The sequence below is a fragment of the Macaca nemestrina genome, chromosome 13, assembly GCF_043159975.1.
Source record: "Macaca nemestrina isolate mMacNem1 chromosome 13, mMacNem.hap1, whole genome shotgun sequence".
In the NCBI taxonomy this organism is placed as follows: Eukaryota; Metazoa; Chordata; class Mammalia; order Primates; family Cercopithecidae; genus Macaca; species Macaca nemestrina.
This window is the reverse complement of record NC_092137.1, coordinates 28,284,567-28,307,194: the sequence shown is the minus strand read 5'-3', so window position 1 is coordinate 28,307,194 and position 22,628 is coordinate 28,284,567. Positions and strand designations below refer to the sequence as shown.

At 41.0% G+C, this 22,628-nt stretch overlaps 1 protein-coding gene across 12 annotated transcripts in view; it reads right to left on the bottom strand.

Moving 5' to 3' along the window:
• Window positions 1-22,628, bottom strand: part of BABAM2 (BRISC and BRCA1 A complex member 2) — a 493,307-nt gene that overhangs the window by 34,902 nt on the left and 435,777 nt on the right. For 11 of the 12 annotated variants that reach the window (XR_011611569.1, XM_071076430.1, XM_071076435.1 and 8 more), the window contains one exon: window positions 6,546-6,699. Coding sequence is in view for 11 of the 12 variants with exons in the window: in XM_071076430.1 (XP_070932531.1) it covers window positions 6,546-6,699 (154 nt within the window). In the remaining variant the exon portion in view is untranslated. Of the gene's footprint in view, window positions 1-6,545; window positions 6,700-22,628 lie in introns of those variants that run through there. The other variant, XM_071076439.1, reaches the window with a different exon arrangement.

Below are 22,628 nucleotides of genomic sequence, written 5' to 3'. Positions count from 1 at the left end.
GAAAGAAAGAAGTACAGCTGTTAGCATAAGGGGTGACTATTTATGTAAGAAATTATAGGCCAGGTGTGGTGGCTCGTGCCTGTAATCCTAGCACTTTGGGAGGTCAAGGCAGGTGGATTGCCAGAGCTCAGAGTTTGACACCAGCCTGGGCAACATGGTAAAACTCCATCTCTACTAAAAAAAAAAAATACAAAAAATTAGCCTGGTGTGGCAGCGTGTGCCTGTAGTCCCAGCCACTCAGGAGGCTGAGGCAGGAGAATTGCTAGAACCCGGGAGGCGGAGGTTGCAGTGGGCCAAGATCACGCCACTGCACTCCAGACTGGGTGACAGAGTGAGACTCCGTCTCCAAAAAAAGAAAAAAGAAATTATAAGAAATCTATAAAAAAACTATTAGACTTTAGTAGTAATAAGTGAATTTAGCAATGTCACAGGATGCCATGCCAATATAGAAAAATCATTTGTATTCCTATATACCAGCAACAAACAACTAGAAAATATTTTTTAATTTTATGTTTATATTTTTATATATTTATAAATATTTTATATTTATATCTTTATATAATTTACAATAAAAGCAAAAACGGGTGGAGCGCAGTGGCTCATGCCTGTAATGCCGGCACTTCGGGAGGCCGAGGCAGGTGGATTGCTTGAGGCCAGGAGTTCGAGACCAGACTGGCCAACATGCTGAAACCCTGTCTGTACTAAAAATACAAAAATCAGCTGGGCATAATGGCTCATGCCTGTAATCCCAGCACTTTGGGAGGCTGAGGCAGGTGGATCACCTGAAGTCAGGAGTTTGAAACCAGCCTGGCCAACATGGTGAAACCCCATCTCTACTAAAAATACAAAAACTAGATGGGCGTGGTGGTGGGCGCCTGAAATCCCAGCTACTAGGGAGGCTGAGGAAGGACAACCACTTGAACCTGGGAGTTAGAGGTTGCGGTGGGCCAAGATCGTGTCATTGCACTCCAGCCTGGGTGACAAGAGCGAAACTCTGTCTCAAAAAAATAAAAAATAAAAATACAAAAATTAGCTGGGTGTGGTGGCACATGTCTGTAGTCCTGGGTACTCGGGAGGCTGAGGCACAAGAATCTCTTGAATCTGGGAGGCGGAGTTTGCAGTGAGCCAAGATTGTGCCACGGTACTCCAGCCTGGGCAACAGAGCAAGACTCTGTCTCAAAAAAAAGGGAAAACATGTAAAAATATTTCAAGACTTCTACATTGAAATATTTTAAAAATTTCTGAGAAACTAAAACCATGTTCATTGATTCAGTATTATAAAAGATTCAGTATTATAAAAATGTCAATTCTTCCCTTGTCGATCAGCAGGCTTTTATGGGGGTGGGGGGGTGGGGGGAGGTGAGAATTGGCAAGCTGATTCTAAAAGATATATGAAAATGCAAAGGACCTAGAAAAGCCAAAACAATCTTTAAAAAGAACAAGCTCGGATACCTTTCCTGATTTCAAGAAATATTGGTATACAAACCTATCAATGGAACAGAATAGAGTATCCAGAAATAGATCCACTCACATGTGGTCAGTTGCCTTTTGACAAAGATGTAAAGGTAATTCAATAGGGAAAGAAAAGTATTTTCAACAAATGGTGTTGTAATATCTGGATACATATGAACAAAAAATTAACCTTGGCATCTACCTCATATCACATACAAAAATTAATCTGAGATGGATCACAGGCCTATGTGCCAAAACAAAAGCTTCCAGAAGAAAACACAGGAGAATTTCTTCATGATCTTCTAGTAGGCTAATAATTTTGAGTACACAAAGAGCGTCAACATAAAAAACAGATTTCATTAAAAAGATGAAGATTTCCTGCTCATCAAAAGACACTCTTAAGAAAATGAAATGGGCCAGGAATAGTGGCTCACACCTGTAATCCCAAGACTTTGGGAGGCCGTGGCGGGAGGATCAAGGATCACTTGAGCCCAGGGGTTCAAGACCAGCCTGGGCGACATAGTGAAACCTTGTCTCTATTAAAAAAAAGAAAAATAAAATGAAATGGCAAGCCACAGATTGAGAGACGATACTCATAATAAATATATCTGACAAATATATAAAGAAACTCGTATATACAACTCATTAATAAAATGACTAACAACCAAATTAAAAATAGGCAAGATTTGAACAGACATTTCATGAAAGAAGATAAACCAATAAGCACATGCCAAGATGCTGAACATCATTTATCACCAGGAAATGTAAATTAAAAATATGAGATATTACTTATCCTCTCTAGAATGGTTCAATTTAAAAAGACTGACAATAGGAAGTGTTGATGAGAATGTGAAGCAACTGGAACCCTGGCATATTGCTGATGGGAGGGTAAACTGATACCACTTTAAAAAAGCTTGTCACCTTCTTATAAAGTTAACCACATATGTACTCCCACTCCCAGGTATTTACCTGAAGAAAGGAAAACACATGTCTATAAAAAGGCTTGGTCATAGCAGCTCTATTAATAAAATCCCCAACCTGGAAACAACACAAATATCTACACATGGGTGAATGGATGAATACATTAGGCTATATTCATATAATAGGCTATTACTCAGCAGTAAAAAAGAAATGCTGTAACAGATATTTCTTGTTATTTTTGAGACAGAGTCTCACTCTGTCACCCAGGTTGGAGTGCAGTGGCGCGATCTCCGCTCACTGCAACCTCCGCCTCCTGGGTTCAACAGATTCTCCTGCTTCAGCCTCCGGAATAGCTGGGATTATAGGCGTGTGAAACTATGCCCAGCTAATTTTTGTATTTTTAGTAGAGATGGGGTTTTGCCATGTTGGCCAGATTGTTCTCAAACTTCCTACCTCAGGTGATCTGTCTGCTTCAGTCCACTCAAAGTGCTGGGATTAGAGACGTGAGCTACTGGGCCCAGCCACCATAACAGATAAATCTTAAACAATTATGTTGAATGAAATGAATATAAATTTCATTGATCTGTATTATTTCACTTAGAAGTATCTAAAAGGAAAAACTAAGACATGGTGATACAGAACAATAGTTGCCTTGAGAGTGAAGAGACTATTTGGAAAGAGGTTATAAGGTAACTTTGTCAAAACTTTTCAAAAGATATGCTTAAAACCTGTCCACTCCATTGTATGTAAATTATACTGCAATTTTTTTAAAAAGATACATATGCAAAGCCATTTCCTTCAAAGTACTCATGGTTTGGTTAAGGAAACAAAACATATATGAAGATGTACAGAACTAAAAGAAAATACCAAACAGATTCCAAAGCAGTATGTGATTAGAGTCAAAGGAGACTGGGAGGAGGGGAGAGACCTGCCGGCAAAGTAGAGAGGATGGGAAAACCCACATGGGAGGTTGGATATGTGTCTATTTGAGGGGGCAGAAAGAGGGTGGGAGGAAAGGCATGAGCAAAGGCACTGAGTTACACAGCAGAAGCTAAAACCCATGGTCTTCCACGTGTTAACTTGCTGGCCTTTCATAGCAAGTTCATCCAACAGGGAGTACAGTCCTGTTTTAGGAATGAGGTTCAGAGAGGTTAAGAGCTCTGCCCAAGACCACAGAGCTTGCAGGATTAGACTTTGCAATAGCAACTGGGGCATGCATGACCCCAAAGCCTGTGCTCACCCTGTGAATGGTGTTTCACTTGTGAGGGACAGAATCTGCTGGACAGCCATGAGAAAGAAAGAAGCACATGTGGTAGGAAAAGCCCTGGTCAGTGCCAGGAAGTGTCCTTTCTGAGGTTACATTGTTTAGAATTTTGCTCTACAGGAGGGAATAAACAGCTGATTCCACTCAAAAGGCTCCACTGCTGTTCATAAACCATGAGAGTGTTTATGTCATGGGCAGAGCTCCCCAAGTGAATTATAGCCTTTTACACACTGTGTACATACAGTATTTTCACAGGACAAAGAAACAGGGTGTGGAAGGAATGCTACAGTTGACCCTCCTCTCTTTCCACCCTTTGTCTTCAACCTTCTCCACCAATCTCAAGACTATACTGCAGGACAGTTCTTTCATGGTGTTTATCTGGCTTTCTGACATAGCCCAGGGAAGTTACTCAGTTCAGTTGAAGAATGGAAACTTTAAACTACTTCTTCTTGCTAGCACGAGCTGCTGGCTTTCTCTTTTATTACATTTAAAATGGATCCATCTTCGCTACAGTAGAAAGCAGATTTTTTAAACATTACTTCAGATGTTTTCTTTAGACTGGTGTTAACATAAAGCAAATGTCTCTTGAAACTCTGAACCAATCTGTTAAGATAAACAGGCTTCACTTACGATATTCCTGTACTGAAATCATGGGCTTGTGGTCTGCAACTTCTTAAAGACTCAATTCATACTTGCTAAAATGTCTACTTAGGAAAAACACATGCACACACACACACACACATACACACATACTAAGATATCTTTGCCATGGAAACCACAAGGCACATCTGGTTCAGACTCCACAGCACATACCACAGATAGTGCCCATCTTCTAAGGGCAGATCGTACGTATACACAGGGAAAGCCCAGAAAATTAAACGATACCAATACTTCAAGCATAAAACATACTTTATAATTCCTTTTTTCCATTGTATTTCAAGATATGTAAGTCTTAATCATTGTTACTTGTTACATTTGCATATGCTTGTTTTTGTCCTTAATGGGATTTCAGACTTGGGTGTCATAGATAAAAAGAGAAAATAAAGGGAAAGAAGAAGGCAATTAAAGTTTCAGATAACAACTCTGGATTCTGCGTATAAATCTGAGGCAGTCTGGGTTTCTAGAAGGAGACACTGTCATTATTTAAGAGTCTCAGGCTAGGTGTGGTGGCTCACACCTGTAATCCTAGCACTTTGGGAGGCTGAGGCGGGCAGATCACCTGAGGTCAGGAGTTCAAGACCAGCCTGGCCAACATAGCAAAACCCACTATGTTGTATTTCTCCACTAAAAATACAAAAATTAGTCGGGCGTGGTGTCACGTGCCTGTAGTCCCAGCTACTCAGGAGGCTGAGGCAGGAGAACTGCTTGAACCTGGGAAGCAGAGGTTGCAGTGAGCCGAGACTCCTCAGCTGGTACTCCAGCCTGGGCAACAGAGCAAGATTCTGTCTCAAAAAAATAAAATAAAATAAAATGAAAAGTTCTCAAGCCTGCTATAAGTGAAAGTCTTGTACTACAGAAAAATATAGGTGAGGTCAGGAGGCCCCATGGAAGGGAATGGGGTCTCTCTGGGAGGGAGAGGCAAGAACAAGAAGTCCTACTAAGTTCTTGATTAGTCATGGCTAACCAAGAGCATTCCAGATCTGGAGGTCCAGGTTTTGTTAGTAGGTACTTTGAAACTGTCAGAAGTTTGTATGATAAAGGCTTTATCCCCCTTGCTGGGCTACAAATTCCATGAAGACAGGGACAATTTCTAATTTGTTTATCATTATATTCCTAGCATGGAGCACAATGCTTGTAACATGGTAGATGCTTAATAAATACTGGATGAGCAAATGAAGAGGATGCTTAATAGACAGTCTATATTTGTGTGATACTTTGGATCTGATCATCCTTCAGCTGGGATCACAGGTGTGAAGCATATGACTGTTCCAAGCGATAAAGTTATAACCACATGCCACTCTATGCTTTATTTTTGGAAACTGTGATTTTGATCCACTGCTTCTTCAGTCTAGGAGGCCATGGTTTATGAAGACTGATGTTCCACACACCAAAGTCTTAAATATAAAAAACAATCAGCATATTTCTGTATTTACCTATTCTGTATGACTGAAGTGAGGCCTTCCACACTGAGAGGTTCATGAGCAATAGTTGTATCTCTAAACTCTAAACTTTAGCTAACTTCAACCTCTGTGAAATCCTACTTCCATATCTATTCTAATAGCCCTAAGCTATTTGTGTAGCTGTTTATTTGACCGAGAAATACACAGGTCCTACTTTGGGCAACGGCTGTGGTATACACTGCAGAGACACAACGAGGTATAGAATTCAGGGAGATTCATTTTCATACCAAAGAGTAGCTACTGGTTCCAGGTGTTGACTACTAAGCAAAAATTCTGTTTATTGCCATCTGAAATTTCCATTTTTTAAAAAGTAGCTGCGAACATTTTCATCATTGATGCCATTTACCCATAACTCGAATTCCTGTTTAGTATTTATCCTCCAGTCTAAATAGAGAGGTCGTTTTCTGATAAATGCTACACTCCATGAAAAAAAAAAAAAAAAAAAAAGCTGTCATGGCTCATCTTAGACACCAACAGAAACGGCAGAAAAAGGAAACACTCTCAGATGTAGATCAGCTTCTTCCTGATGAAGCTACGAAGGGCCAAACAGTCAATATTTTTGGTTTTCTAGGACATCCAGTCTCTGTTGCAACTACTCACTCTGCCATTGTAGCATTAAAACAGCCATAGATAATAAGTAAAGAAATGGGTGTTGCTGTGTTTCTATAAAACTTTATTTACAAAAATAGGCACAGGCAGGATCTAGCCTGCAGGCGGTGGCTTGCCAACCCCTGGACTAGATAAACAAAATGCTCTTATCTGTAGGAAATAACGACAGATTCACTTACTTTGCTCTTTTGGCCATTTCATTTCCATCCCATCTGGGGCTGTACGGGTAATTTTTTTGGGCCTGGGAGTAAAGCTGTCCGCTGTTGGTGAAGTGATAGACGGACTGAAATGTGAGAGTTGGCTGGTCTCGAGGGAAAAACAGAGGCAGGTCAACTGCGAAGACAGAAGAAAGAAAAAGAAAGTTAGAGCATAAACACATCTTACCATTTTTTTTTTTTTTTTACTAAATCCGAATGTTAGGTACAAAACTCTATTCGAACCACTAATACTGTTTGAGGCTTGGATGAAAGGTGTGGTGTATAGAGAGGGATCAAGAAATAAATACAAGGTGACTTCTCCATCTTCGAGGAGTTTATAATATAGACAGATCACACACGGGTGAAAATGTCACCAATGGAAGGCATGACGTGTAGGTGCTGTAAAAAGGCTTTGAAATGGTCACAGAAGCTTAGGGAAGGATGCCTGGTCGCCTGCAACCATCTGACATTCCTCTCTAGCACTTCCCTGGATCAATATTCCATTGCAGAGTTCTCTTTCTATCTGTTTTAAGTGTCTATTATAGTATAAACTCTTCAAGGGTTGGGCAATGTCTTCCACATCTATAATTTGATGGAGGAAGCGGGACAGAGGCTGTTTTTCAAGAATGCATTTGGAGAAGGGGTAAAGAGTGCAGGTGATAATCTTTCTACTTGATAAGATATGGCAACCAGACTACCAGGAAAAATGAAGTTATCACTCTACTTCCAATCAAGCAGTGAATTTTGATACTCAGCAGTTTCAATTTTTTCCATATGCATTCCCACATATATTTATATCTCCTAAATCAGTGGGAATTCCTTAATGGAATGTATAAGGGACTACTCTGAGCACTAAATATGTCTGCTGTGATAGTACAGGCTAATTCCAATCCTTGCTGTTAACATGTGTTATATGCTTTATCTTTTCATTTTGGGGTTAACTCAATTTTTAAAAGTAAACTGATTTGTTATTAGTTGAGGCAAATCATCATTAAAAACACAGACTGTTTCAATAACACATTCTTAAAGGTATATAATGTATATGTGTGTGAATGTTATCCGCTTCTAGGACAAAGAATAGGAACAGCATAAGAATAATAAGAAAAACAAGTATAGAATTTTCTAGATTTATAGGGTACCTTCTTTATACACTTTATCTAATTTGTAACTTAGAACTCCATGACAGAGATATTATCTTCAACATTTGCATTTAACAGGTGAGCAAACCTGAGACTCTAAGAGGTTTATTAACTTGCTCATGTCACAGCCAGGCAGGGGCAAGACTAAAATCTAGTCCCATGATTCAAACACTGGGCTCCTACTATGCCCCACATTGCCTTCTCCTGCTCCAAAGGACACTGGCCTAACCTGCTTACAACTCATTCACTATGTCACAACTTAGGAAGCTAAAGTTGTCATTGTGAAGGATGTATAAGGTTCATCTTTTTAGCTACATGAGGAAGATATATTTAAAAATACATACCAGATAATTAGGCCGGGCACAGTGGCTCACGCCTATAATCCCAGCACTTTGGGAGGCGGAGGTGGGTGGATTACTTGAGGTCAGGAGTTCAAGACCAGCCTGGCCAATAGGGTGAAACACCATCTCTACTAAAAATACAAAAATTAGCCGGATGTGGTGACAGGCACCTATAATCCCAGCTACTTGGGAGGCTGAGGCAGGAGGATCACTTGAATCCGGGAGGCGGATGTTGCCGTGAGCTGAGATCGCGCCACTGAACTCCAGCCTGGGTGACAGAGTGAGACTCTGTCTTAAAATAAATAAATAAATATACATACTAGATAATTATACATCTATCACTATTCTAGTCTGGGGTGACATACAACTTGGACTAGGTACTCTCAGCACTCAATATGATTTCTTGAAGGAAAACTTAGGTCCACAGCAGACTTTTAAGCAGAAGCCAAAAAACTCCCAAGAATCAAAAAACTATCCAGTTGGGAGGGCCTCTTAGACCTCTGAGTGCACTTGACTCTGATGATGTCTGACTCAGTGCTGCAGGGGGTTTCTACAGATGAATCACACGACAACCAGAGAAAAGGGCACGATTTTGAATGTACATTCTTTAGTCACATTTTTCAAGCACCACAATAGTGCAGTCTGAATACATGTCTGTTGGTGCCAAAGCAGAGATTTCATAATATATAGGAACAATACAAAAGACTGATTCAAATAAATAATTCAATTCAGAAATTGCTTTTGAGTCCCTGCATATTGCAAAGCTTGATCTGTAACGTTTTCAGTCACTCTGCACAAATAGTGCTTTCTAAAATTAACTTTGTATCTTTTCTCATTACTACTTCCATTTCTTCTGATTAATATTCATTTATTTATTTATTTATTTTTGAGACACAGTCTCGCTCTGTTGCCCAGGCTGGATGGAGTGCAATGGCGCCATCTCAGCTCACTGCAACCTCCGCCTCCTGGGTTCAGGCAATTCTCGTGCCTCAGTCTCCCAAGTAGCTGGGATTACAGGCACCCGCCACCACATCTGGCTAATTTTTTATATTGTTAGTAGAGATCAAGTTTCACCATGTTGCTCAGGCTGGTCTCGAACTCCTGACCTCAGATGATCCACTCACTTTGGCCTCCCAAAGTGCTGGGATTACAGGTGTGAACCACTGCGCCTCTTCTGATTAATTTTTAAAAATGGCCTATTCACAGCCGGACGTGGTGGCTTACTCCTGTAATCCCAGCACTTTGGGAGGCTGAGGTGGGCAGATCACCTGAGGTCAGGAGTTCGAGACCAGCCCGGCCAACATGGTGAAACCCTGTCTCTACTAAAAATACAAAAAATTAGCTGGGCATGGTGGTGCGTACCTGTAATCCCAGCTACTCAGGAGGCTGAGACAGGAGAATCTCTTGAACTCAGGAGGGAGAGGTTGCAGTGAGCTGAGATAGCGCCACTGGACTCCAGCTTGGGCAACAAGAGAAAAACTCTGTCTCAAAAAAAAAAAAAAAAAAAAAAAAAAAAAAAAAAAAGGCCTATTCACATATACTTTGACTTCGGTTGTTTTATACTATGTACACTTTTGCAAATATAAAATAAGACTGAAATTAACCTCCAAAGCAATCATTACTAGCAGAAAAGTACCATGAGAGCTTCCCTACAAGAAAGCAACAACTTTAAACAGTAGAACTCAATGGCAATAATTTATAAATTTAAAGCAAATATAGTCATCACTCAGTATCCAAAGCAATGCAGATAATACCACAGGCTATGTGATTTGCAAGCTACTGGCTTTTTTTGGGGGGTTTTGGAATGTCTTCTATTTTTGTTCTTATTATTTTGTTTTGTAGAAAATAAGCTGATGATATTAATATTTTAATATGCTAAAAAATGATTTTTTCCCACCTATTTCGGAACCATCTTCTTTGACCCCCTAAATGCCCAGTTAGCATCAGAAATAATTCGAAGGAAATTTATCTACCTGGGCAAGTGAGTTGTTCTGATTTTTAAAAAACAGCAGCAAGGTAATGTTGATATGCACAACAATCCCCAAAAAGCATTGATTACATGATTATTTCTCCATGGAGATTTGTCTAACAAAGTGTAATTGAAGCCAATATTAAAATTTGAATACTTTCTCAGTGCACACAGTAAATGTATTATCAGGGGAGCAGCAATGGTCAGAGTACCTCAGAGATAAAATCGGTAATTCACATATGAGAAAATAAAAATTTAAAAATACAGTATCTTGCTCAACTTAACTAAGTTGTATCCTGTCTATATCAGTCAATGGTCAATAAAACGATGGCTTATTTAAAAATGTTCTATGCATAAGAATGAGTTAATAACTAAAATATTTATGAGAAATACTTCGCATTTTTCTGACAAGAATGATTTGAATGGTACAACTTAGTCAAGATTAAAAAAATTAAAACTTGCTTTCCTTATCCCTAAATGTTTCTGTCACTTCACTTTTGCCTATAGGTTAACTCATGATTTTCCAATGCATAGTAAAATAATTACTTTAGGACTTCCAACAGCTAACTTGCTCGGAAGGAACCGCCCAGATTCCAAGGATTTGGGGCTCATAGTTTCAGCTATATAAAAATTGAATACTTTAACCATTTGCTTTCTTTCTTTTTTTCTTTCCTTTTTTTTTTGAGATGGAGTGTCACTCTGTTGCCCAGGCTGGAGGGCAGTGGTGTGATCTCGGCTCACTGCAACCTCCACCTCCCAGGTTCAAGTGATTCTCCTGCCTCAGCCTCCCAAGTAGCTGGGATTACAGGCGCCTGCCATTATGCCCAGCTAATTTTTTGTATTTTTAGTAGAGATGGGGTTTCACCATGTTGGTCAGGCTGGTCTTGAACTCCTGACCTTGTGATTTGGCCGCCTCAGCCTCCCAAAGTGCTGGGATTACAGGCGTGAACCACCATGCCTGGCCAGCCATTTGCTTTCTTAGAACCTACTGGGTCAGGTTTGATTCTTACATCATCCCATTTGATTCAGTTACTTAGTGTTGGTATTATTTTGACAACTGCTTCCTATTTCCTTCTTCCCATATACAGAGACTAAATTTTGGTTGGCTTTTCATCCACAGAGGGGATGGTCTGCACTTGTTTAGTAGAATTTTAGTCACCATTTCTTTCTTCTCCTTGTTTTAAAAAAATTTTTTTAATTTTAAATTTTTTATTTTTAGAGATGAGGGTCTTGCCATGTTGTCCAAGCTGGTCTCAAACTGCTGGCCTCAAGTGATTCTCCCTCCTTGGTCTACCAAAGTGTTGGGATTACAGGCATGAGCCACTGCACTTGGTCTCAATAACTATTTCTGAAGCATTACTTTCTTCAAGAACTTGCTGAAAGAAGTCACACCAAATGCTTCTTAATTCTACACAAACCAGGCAGTTCACAGGATGCATTCACAGGGCTCTGAAGCCCTGGGGGAGGGAGGAAGAATTAAGCTCTGCACCAGTTGCCTCACTCTGGACAGTCATTGCAGTGATGGGTTCCACAGGTTACAGTCTCAGAGCTTGTGGTGCTCTCCAGACAACAGCCAACCACGTGGCTTTGGGGGGAAGCCGAATGCACGATAAACTATGCTGCCTCTCTGTGAACTCTGGTGAGGTTCAGGTAGTGGCTGCAGTTCTACCTTCCCAAGCAAACACGCTTATCTGTCCCTAAATGCTCATCTTCTCACTAGAACACGACTCCAGTAAGGTGATATCTCAGTTCTTAAGACTTTCTAGAAATTTCTCACTTCTCCAAACACCTCAACAAAGGAAAAACGAATAGCCAAAAGAAATGCCACACCATGCATCTGACTCCCAGGATAGCCTATCAGACACTCAACATTTCAGGCATAGTTCAACAAGTTTGATTATATGATTTCTCCAGAAAAAAAAAAAGTATCTAATTATGGCAAAATGAGGACAAGGAACATTAACAGCAAGCAGTCACAATTCGCAGTCTAGCACAGAGGAAGAACAGAATAAATACACGCAGGGTTAGGAGAGCTGAAAGAATCCCAGTCTGGCTATTCAGTGTAGGAACACAAAGCTCTATACATCCGAGCTGTCCCTTAAGCTATCACTATATAGTAAGTGATATTCACTCCCAATCTTGATAGCGGTGGCGGACAGTTGTGTTTGCCTACCTAACAGTCATTCTCCATCCTTCTTTCTTATGGGCAGAGCCTTCCTCTCACCCCAGAGTCTGACAGTGCTGGATGTCACTCTCTCAGCCTTCCATAAAGCAAGACACGGAAATGTGAGTCAGTCCTGCCAGTAGCCCCTGAGGGGAAGTGGGCTATGGGTCTTTTGAGAAATATTTTCCTCTCTGATTAAAAACACGTGTAAAGAGAAGCCCCCATCTCATTCTTGCCTTAGAGTTGATCATGTGAGGTCTTGAGGCTTGGAGTTGAGGTGCCCCTCTTGTGACCATGAGGCAAAGTCAGCTTGTCATCAATGTGTGGCTGGATTCATCATCCCTGAACTACCCAGCTCTGGATTTCTTGTTATGTGAGATGATCTTTACAATTAAACCTCTTATAATAGGGTCTTCTGATACTTGCAGTCAAAGGCATCTAAGGAAACGTTATTTTCTGAAGCTTCTGTTCAAGAAGGCAAGATAACTGTATAATCTACCTACATATAATTGTATAATCTATTTCAGAAATCTTTCCACCCAGCATGGTTAAGAAAGCATTCAAGGCATATAAATAGTAAAGTTTTGGTTGTCTGGAAAGTTCAGTTTTGCGGGACAGTTCGATCCTTGAAAATGCCAAACAAATGAGGGGTTAACCATAATTGCTTCCCTGGGAGTCACATCATCAAATATTTTCATTATTATTCACAAGTTGGCCATTGTTCCATTTCTTCAAACCTTCCAAAACTATATAGTTCTGTGCTTTCCCCCGTGTTCCTGGGTCGGCAGGGAAGATACTCATAGATTCGCTTTGTGGTGGTGATGGTTATATTCCCATTTCCAGTCCTCTCAGGACGCTCCAGTTCCTTGAAGCCTCATTAGGAAACATTTTAACCCTTTGTTGCATTGCTGTAAAGTCACTCTCCAATGAGGATTCCATTTGAGACTGATTCTTCCTGAGAGCAATCTGTACACTTTTCATTCTCAGGCTATCCCCACAATGGGGGAAGACTGCCATGTATTTACTGACTCACCCTGATCTTACTACCTACACATGAAACCTTTGAGACATGTGGATTCCAACCACTGGAAAATTAACACCACATATCCAAAATACTCACCTACAAGAAATACAAAAGTAACATTTTCCAAATCAGAAGTATCTATTCAAGGTATCTCCATTTATTATCACTACCTTTCATTTAAGTGACAAGAAAGACTAAATATTAACCAGATTTTGTTAAATGTGTTCTACTTTTCACTGGTTTAAGCTGGCTGTGATATAATCATGTAAACAAATTATCTTTGTTTTTTTTTTTTGTTTTTTTTTTTTTTTTTGGAGATGGAGTTTTACTCTTGTTGCCCAGGCTGGAGTGCAGTGGTGCGATCTCGGCTCACTGCAACCTCCACCTCCCAGATTCAAGTGATTCTCCTGCCTCAGCCTCCCGAGCAGCTAGGATTACAGGCATCCACAACCACACCTGGCTAATTTTTTGTATTTTAAGTAGAGACTGGGTTTCACAATGTTGCCCAGGCTGGTCTCGAACTCCTGACCCCAGGTGATCCACCCACCTTGGCCTCCCAAAGTGCTGGGATTATAGATGTGAACCACTGTGCCCGGCCTATCTTTGAGGTTTCAATATTACTAAACTGAAGCTTGGAGTTTCTTAGATTTTTCTACATATGCTAAAAAATCATATTATGGAAAGAGCATGGTATGCCCTTGAGGTCAGATAAAGTGGGTTCAAATCTTGGCTACACCATTAATTAGTGATGACATCATAAGCAAAATATTTCACCTCTTTGAATCCTGATTTTCTCATCTGTAAAATGAGGATAATAATTTCTATCTCACAGTGTTTGTTGAAAGAACTAAATAAAAACTGCAGGTACTCAGTATGTGTTCATTTCTTTTCCCTATCACTCTTTCTTTAGTTGGTTTTTTTCTTCCATCTAGCTTTATACACTGTTCTGTATATGTGAAATTTCTGATAACTACAGCATACGTTTCAGGTTCTTAAATTTTAACTATTTTGATGAAAATCTTTCTAAACTTCATGTCTCAGTAAATATGATATACTGAAAATAAATTAGCCTTTTTTGGATGACAGAGAACGCATTAAAAAGTTATACACCATGGCCCAAGTGTTAAGGAAGATTTAGCTTACCATTTCACAAATGCCTCCTACCTAAGAGCCCGCATTCCCTAAACCTCATTTCTGAAAATGCATCTCAAGTGATTTTAATTCACTTTCCCAGGTAGGAATCACTGCAGAGAACTGTGAAGTCCTTAAGCACAGGGGCTGTGAATTAGTTATTTTAGTATTTCTAGCACTTAGTACAGTGCATGACACCTGAGAAACACTCAGTAAAGGCTCATATAAAGCACATGCAAATTAAAACCTCAATGAACTTCTACTTCATGCCCATTTGATTGACAAACATTTTAAAACTGGAAAATACCCAAGTGTTGTCAAAGCTGTGGAACACAGGGAATTCCCACTCCCTGATGGTGATGATATAAATTGTTAAAACCCTTGTACAGTAACAGTGAAGGTGTACGAACTCCGTGACACAGCAATTCCACTCTTAAGAAACTGCCACATGTGTGTAAAAAGATCGCAGGAGAAGGCCTGATGGAGTCCCACTTATGATAACAAAAACTGGAAACATCTTAAATGTCCATCAACAAGAGACTGGATAAATACATTGTGCATATTCTTTCACAGGAATACCTTACAGCAGTTTAAAACACTGAGCTAGGGCTACGTGTGTCAACCTAGATGAATCTCAAGGACCAAATGTTCAGTGAAAAAAGCAAGCTGCAGATGAACGCTGTTCAGTATATACTTACAAGGATCAAAAATGTGCACACATTACATAGTATTTAGGAATGTCTATGTAATTAAAGTATAAAGACATGCATGGGAAAGATATACACCAAATTAAGGGTAGTGGTTACCTCTGTGGGTGGGGAAAAGGGAGTGAGTGAAAGATGCAGATGCATTTTGGAGGGGCACTCAGGAGGCTTCAGCTGAACTGACAGTGTGCTATTTTCCTTTCCTCTCCTTTCCCTTCCTTTCCATTCCTTTCTTTTTTTCTTTTTTGAGGCAGAGTCTCTCTGTCACACAGGATGGAGTACAGTAGCGTGATCTCAGCTCACTGCAACCTCCACCTTCCAGGTTCAAACCATTCTCCTGCCTCAGCCTCCTGAGTAGTTGGGACTACAGGTGTGTGCCACCATGCCTAGCTAATTTTTGTATTTTTTTATAGAGATGGGGTTTCACCACGTCTGCCAGGCTGGTCTTGAACTCCTGACCTCAAGTGATCTGCCCGCCTTGACCTCCCAAAGTGTTGGGATTACAGGCATGAGCCACTGTGCCTGGCCTAACAGTGTGCTATTTCTTTTTAAAAAATTCAGAAGCGATTACAGCAAATTATGAAGATTTGATTAAGGTGAGTACATGGGTATTTGTTTTCAGTCTTTATACACATGTATATGCTTTAAGTATTTATAATTTTAAAAAGTTTAAAAAAGCAAGACATTAATATTCACATAAGAAGAAATCAGTATGATTCCATTTAGATAAAGTTCAAAAATAGAAAAAATAAATGATATATTTTTATGGCTACATACTAAGATGGTAAAGCTATTGAGAAAATCAAGGGGGCAGTTAACATAAAGTTCAGGGTAGTGGTTCCTTCTGGGAGAGAGACCCATAGGATGTCTATGACACTGGCACTATTCTATTTCTTAAATTGAGTAGTGTTTATGAATCTTTAAAGTGTGTGGATATGTTTTACATAATCGGGTGTGTGTGTGTGTGTGTATAAACAGATAAATATTACTTTAAAAATGGGGACATTTATTAAAAAACTGAGGGTCAGGAAAACTGAATAGTCTTCAGAAAAAAAAAAAAAACCAAAAACAACCCACAGTGGGTAGAGTGCCAGGAACAATGAGGGTGTCCATGCCCTTGAGCTCATGGTCTGGAAAAGGAGACCTGGCAAGGTCAAGAAGCAACTTCAGTTCAGCATGCTAAGACAATGGCAGAGGCACACACGCAGTGTCATGCAGGGAGAAGGGCAGCTGTCTGAGGTTACAGCTCTGCAGAAGAGATGGACTTTGAGTTGGTTCTAGAAGGTTACAAGCTGAATCAGAATTGGAGCCTGGGGAATATCTCATAGAAAGGAAAAGACTCAATAAAGCCTTTGATCTTTGTAAACATAATTCTTCACTTTTTATTTTGCTCTTTTGGTATCTCATATTCAATGTAGAAAAGTCATAACCTATCCCAGCATTTTGGGAGGCTGAGGTGGGTGGATCACCTGAGGTCAGGAGTTTGAGACCAGCCTGACGAACATGGTAAAATCCCATCTGTACTAAAAATACAAAAATTAGCCAGGCTTGGTGGTGGGTGCCTGAAATCCTAGCTACTCGGGAGGCTGAGGCATGAGAATCGCTTGAACTGGGGAGCGGGAGGTTGCAGTGAGATGAGATCATGCCATTGCACTCCAACCTGGGTGACAGAGTGAGGCTGTCTCAAAAAAAAAAAAAAAAAAAAAAAAAAGAAAAGAAAGAAAGAAAAGCCATAACCTGTGCTATCTTACCAACGTTTCCCACTACTCTCCTGCCCTTTGTATCTGTGAGGAGACATAGGTGACACAAAGACGAAGGAAGCAGATGCTGGTGTCAGGAAGCTCGCAGGCCAAGTCCTTCTCCCTGTCTGGAGGGCGCCCCTTGCTTTTCCGGGTTTATCTGGTTTTACTCTCATCAAAGTTCTGATGATCAGAAATGCCTCTTTTCTAGAACTCTGCATGCTTCCAACCTGTGCTCCCAAGCAGGGCTCACTCAGGGTGAGTCCTCATGAGGACAAAGCGTATCAGTGGCTGAGGCCAGGATGAAGGGGTCCTAAGTGCTTCTCTGTCCCTCTGTTTCATCCACTCTCTCATCTATCACACACTGAGTGAGCAGATACTCTGTTCCAGGCTGCATGCTGGAACCGACGGTCCACATTTCCTGGAGAGGGGCCGGGTGTGAACTCTGCATCTCCTGCCTGCTATGCCATCTGGGTTCTGTGCCCTCTGGATATACCTCCTACTTGGATCCTGGCCCCTTTGCCGCTCTGACATTCTCATTTCCTCGGGCCTGGCTCTGTGTTCATTCCCTTCAACCTGTTATTGCTTCCAATTCTGTGAAGCAGTCCAAGCCCCGCCTTCTTCCAGGAAGCCTTCCTTGCATGCTCCATCGCTCAGTGATTTCTCTAGCCTCCATGTCTGCATAATCCACTTCTTGGGGGGTTGTTGACAATTTCAGTGTACTTATCTTTGTTAGATCCCTACACGTGTGCCACTGAGTTAGACACACAGTAGGTAGTGGATGCATATTTAGTGACCGACTGGCATTTATTAGTGAGAAAATGGGGACTGTACTAGACATGTACAAAGAAACATGCTTTTATGAGATGCAGAAAGAAATTGAGCAAGAGAGAACACCATAAATAGCATTTAGTACTGTTTTAACTTCTATTTTTGAAAGAATTGAGTCACAATAAATAAACTCCTGGCCTGGGAGGATTAAAAAAGACATCTGGTTAAATTAAGGAAGAGTTTGATTAAAAGAATCCTTAAATAAATTACAATATATTCAAATGCAAAATCCTTAGCATTTATTAGGCAAAATCTTTAAAAAGTCATAAGCTTTTAATTTCAAATAATTCATAGACAATGTACCAAACGTAAATGATCAGAAGAAAAAGGACAAATGAGTTGTCTGTGATTAAAGTAAGGGGTCGGTTTAAATTCCGGTCTTGAAAAATTAGAACAAAGCAGTTAGATACAAATTTGGGAATATTGTGAATACCCCAATGCGAAGTATGACTAATGCGGCTTTAGGAAAGAAAAAAAAAAGTCCCTCAAATGAATCTAACTTTTTTCCCTGAAGGATCTAGTTATGACCTTTATATTCTAGAGAAAACAACATATATCCAAACTGACAAACATTCCCTGAGCACATACCATAGCCGGCTCTAGGGAAACCCAGCTGAGTAAGGCCAAGTCCTCCCTACAGTGTCAGCATGCCCTCAGCTCACTGTTCTCAGGAAAGGAGACGAGGATGAAGGTTATAAGAGAGGTGTCAACCACCATGCAGCATGGGTGCAAAGATACTCCATCGAAAGGCTTCTAGGAGGCTTATTAGATGAGACTGCTTTGAGCAGGGCCTTGAAAAACAACTAGGATTTGGACAGGCAGTGGCAGTGGGAGGACTATGACTGGGAAGGCAGGGAGAGAAGCAAAAGAATCCAGGCAGAGGGAAAAGTATTAAGCAGTTACTGTAGAGGCCCAGCGAGGGAATGTGGAGGATCTGGGTAGACGGAATACAGGCTGGAGAACAGAAGCTGGTGCAGAGGGGTTCTGGATAAAGCTGTCAAACTGTGGAGTGTTCTGAACACACAGTGAAGGACTGTGAATGTCTTTCTATGGGCAGTGTTACCCTTGAACATTTCTACGGAAAAAAGCCCACACCACTCATTCCAGTGTGGCAGACACTTTCCTATAATGCCCCCAGCACGGTATAATCCTCTAGAATGGAGAATGCTTTGGAAAGTATGATGTACAAATTTAAAAAAAGGCCGGGCGCAGTGGTTCACGCCTGTAATCCCAACACTTTGGGAGGCCGAGGTGGGTGGATCATGAGCTCAGGAGTTCAAGACCAGCCTGGCCAACATGGTGAAACCCCGTCTCTAATAAAAATACAAAAATTAGCTGGGCGTGGTGGTGCCTGCCTGTAATCCCAGCTACTCAGGAGGTTGAGGCAGGAGAATCGCTTGAACCCAGGAGGCAGAGGTTGCAGTGGGCCCCGAGATCGTACCACTGCACTCCAGCCTGGGGAACAGAATAAGACTCCGTCTCAAAAAAAAAAAAAAAAAAAGTTATCATTCATTAGTAGAAGGATGTGACTATTTACTTCTCAGTATAAGAACCAATGCTTTACAAAACATCTCTTAAGACTTATCAGCTGGTGTGGTGGCTCATGCCTGTAATCCTAGCACTTTGGGAGCCTAGGCAGGAGGATCGCTTGAGCCCAGGAGTTTGAGATAAGCCTGGGCAACATAGCAAGATCCTGTTTCTATTTTTTAAAAAAGGCTTATTTGCGTGTCTCTTACGTTCAAGGGAGAGGCTGAGCGGAAGGCTTGATAATGGACTTCCTATGTGAAAAATCCAGAGAGTCAGGCCTGAAGTTTGGGATTGGGTGTAAGGCTGGCACAGGACACAGTTTAAATCAAATATCCGGCAGAAGGATTACATGTTTCCTCATAAGACTCGGTTAGAAGCACCGGTCACCATGTCATTCCCCCATGCAGAAACCTTCATTAACCTATTTTTATTTCAACATTATCCTTTCCAAGCAGTTTCCATGCTGGATTTATACCGTGCAGGGAAATTACAATTACAGGACAATGTCTGGCCCACTAGAATGCATGGAATGGGGATATTTTCCCCAGAAAGGTTCAAAAATCAGCCACTTAGTCTGCGAGATGGGTGGGGAACAGCTCATCTGGGTGCAGCCGAGTGTTGAGTGAGGAAGGCATGCGTACTGGAGGTGGGCAAGCTTTGGCAGGTGAACTGACCTCTGTGCTCCTCTTTTCCCATTCCTAAGACTAGAAAAAACTTTAAGCTCAGGGTTGGAAATGAAGCAGGTAAAGCACACCATACAGAAAGTGCTCGATAAACAAGGACTGCAACCTAAAGGAACGTAAGGATGGGAGGGATGGTATACTGGGAAAAAACAGTGTTTGGAATTGGACAGATCTGGGCTTGATTCCTCCTTTGCCAGTTGCTACCTGGGTGACCTCAGGCAACTGACTAAACTCTCTGAGTCTAGCTTTTCTCATCTTTAAAATGGGATAATACCTACCTTGCAAGGCTGCTGGATGGTTTACATGATATAATGAATATGTGTGCAGAATACTTGGCACATAGCATGTCTTCATAAATGATACCTATTATTACTCACTTTTCTCTTAGAAGCAATTAAAACAGACAAACAAACCTGAGTCTATGTAATTTCTTTTTCTAGCCTGATTTCCAGCTGAGAAAATACAAACCAAGCTTTCAAAACAACTTTCAAAACAAGTTGAAAACTGAGCTTTCAACTTAGTTTTGTCCACCTATTTATTTGAGGTAAATTCAGAGAGTCCTTTGGAACGCTTCACTTCTAATTCTACAATCTTCTTCCATCAAATAAAAAAATCATAGCTCTAGAGAATCTATGATCAAATGGAGCCCTGCAGCCAAACAGGACCACAGATCAGAAAAAGATCTGAACAGAGAGGATGAAACCTCCGTCAGACAGTTTTCCTATTTGTTGTTGTTGTTGTTGTTGTTGTTGAGATGGAGTCTTGCTCTGTCGCCCAGGCTGGAGTGCAGTGGCGTGATCTCCGCTCACTGCAAGCTCCGCCTCCCGGGTTCAAGCCATTCTCCTGCCTCAGCCTCCCGAGTAGCTGGGACTACAGGCGCCCACCACCATGCCCGGCTAATTTTTTGTATTTCTTAGTAGAGATGGGGTTTCACGGTGTTAGCCAGGATAGTCTCAATCCCCTGACCTCGTGATCCGCCCGCCTCGGCCTCCCAAAGTGCTGGGATTACAGGCGTGAGCCACCGCGCCCGGCCAGTTTTCCTTTTGTGCTTTGATCATGCGGTATTCTCCCCATTCTCACTCTCATAGGTGCTTTCTTTAAGACAAGGGCTTTTTCTTTTTTTTTGCTAACCAATTTATTTGTGAGTGGTTTTGTTTTTTTAAAAAAAGACCAGCAATAAAAGTCAATCTTTGTATATTTAGGATTACCTCTTTGGCCTGTGAATTGTCCCGGTTTTTGTTTTGTTTTGTTGTTACTGTTTTCTGACTAGCTCCTTGGTCATTACTTCTTCTATGAGCATGGATGGAACAGGCAGCAGGAAAATGGAAATTAATATTCCTCTTTGAAAGCAATTCTGATTGGAAATTTCATTTGAGATAAAGGTATGATTGCTGCCTAAAAATTGCTGCCTTTAATTGTCATATTATTCTGAAATTTAACTAACTCAAAGAGAATAAACTGTGCAAACATAAGGTGATCATGTCGAGGCAAGCCCTTGACTTGAGTGAGCTGCCTGACTTGTACATCCAAATTTAAAGGAATAAGATACTTTTCAATCAAAGGTATTGAATCATTGTTAATCCTAAGAAAAGCATGCATTTTCACACTCAGTAAACCATTTCTGACAGCTGCGCTTTCCAGATAACTGGGGTTTGCTTTTGAAAGCTCTAAAACTTTTATTTTTCATTGTTTTTGATTAAAATCTCTGTAAAATGGACTTTGCACTTACTTCTCCCCATCCCTTTCTAAATGACTCAAAGTCAAACTTATGAATATCAATACTGATAGTGAGCCATACAATTGTGACATCGAGGCCTAATCAGACATGCCAGTCCCTAAGCTAAGTGTGGCCTGTATTTGCAGTTTCCTGGTTCCCTCCACACCTGCCTCCTGGGCCCAGGCTATTAGGTTACTCTTCCTGTATTCTTACAACGTTAGCCTATGTATGTACCACAGACCTTCTCTAGGTAGTTAAACTGCAAGAGACTTGAAACAAACTAACAAATAAACAAACAAAACACAGAATGTTCCAAGGGACTTGGGAACCAGCCACCAAGTTTACTAGAAGGTGAGAGTCAGGCCTGAGAGTGAAAAACAGAGAAATGGTGACCCTCTTGAGTTACTTTGTCCTGGCTACCTTTTGACAAGTGTACTTAACAGGGTGTACTGTAGCTAAGTGAGACATTTACTTAAAAATCTCTGAGTCTTGTCACAACAGAGGACATACTTGCTAAAGCACAGTTCAGCAAGGAGCCCAGCAAATCAACTCTCCATTTGACAAATGAGATTATGCTATAGAGTGGTGAACTGCCTCAACTGCTTCAGCAGCCGCAGACAGAAGCCCAGGGTCTTGACTCCAAGTCCAGTGAGGTACATACACAGTACAAGGCCACTGCATTGAACACAGTACATCTCCCTGCAGGAACACGGTAACTGCCATTACAATAGCTGTACGACTTTGGGTTACTGATTCATCTATGTTTGAAAGATCTCTTACTACAGATAATAGTTAGGCATGGGAGTCTTTGTTTTGTTTTTATTCTAATAAATTCTTTCTTTCTTTCTTTTTTTTTTTTTTGGACAGAGTCTCAGAGTCTTGCTCTGTTGCCCAGGCTGGAATGTAGTGGTACGATCTCGGCTCACTGCAACCTCCACCTCCCGGGTTCAAGCGATTCTCCTGCCTCAGCCTCCCAAGTAGCTGATATTACAGGTGCCCACCACCATGCCCAGCTAATTTTTTGTATTTTTAGTAGAGATGGGGTTTCACCATTTGGCCAGGCTGGCCTTGAACTCCTGACCTCGTGATTTGCCCG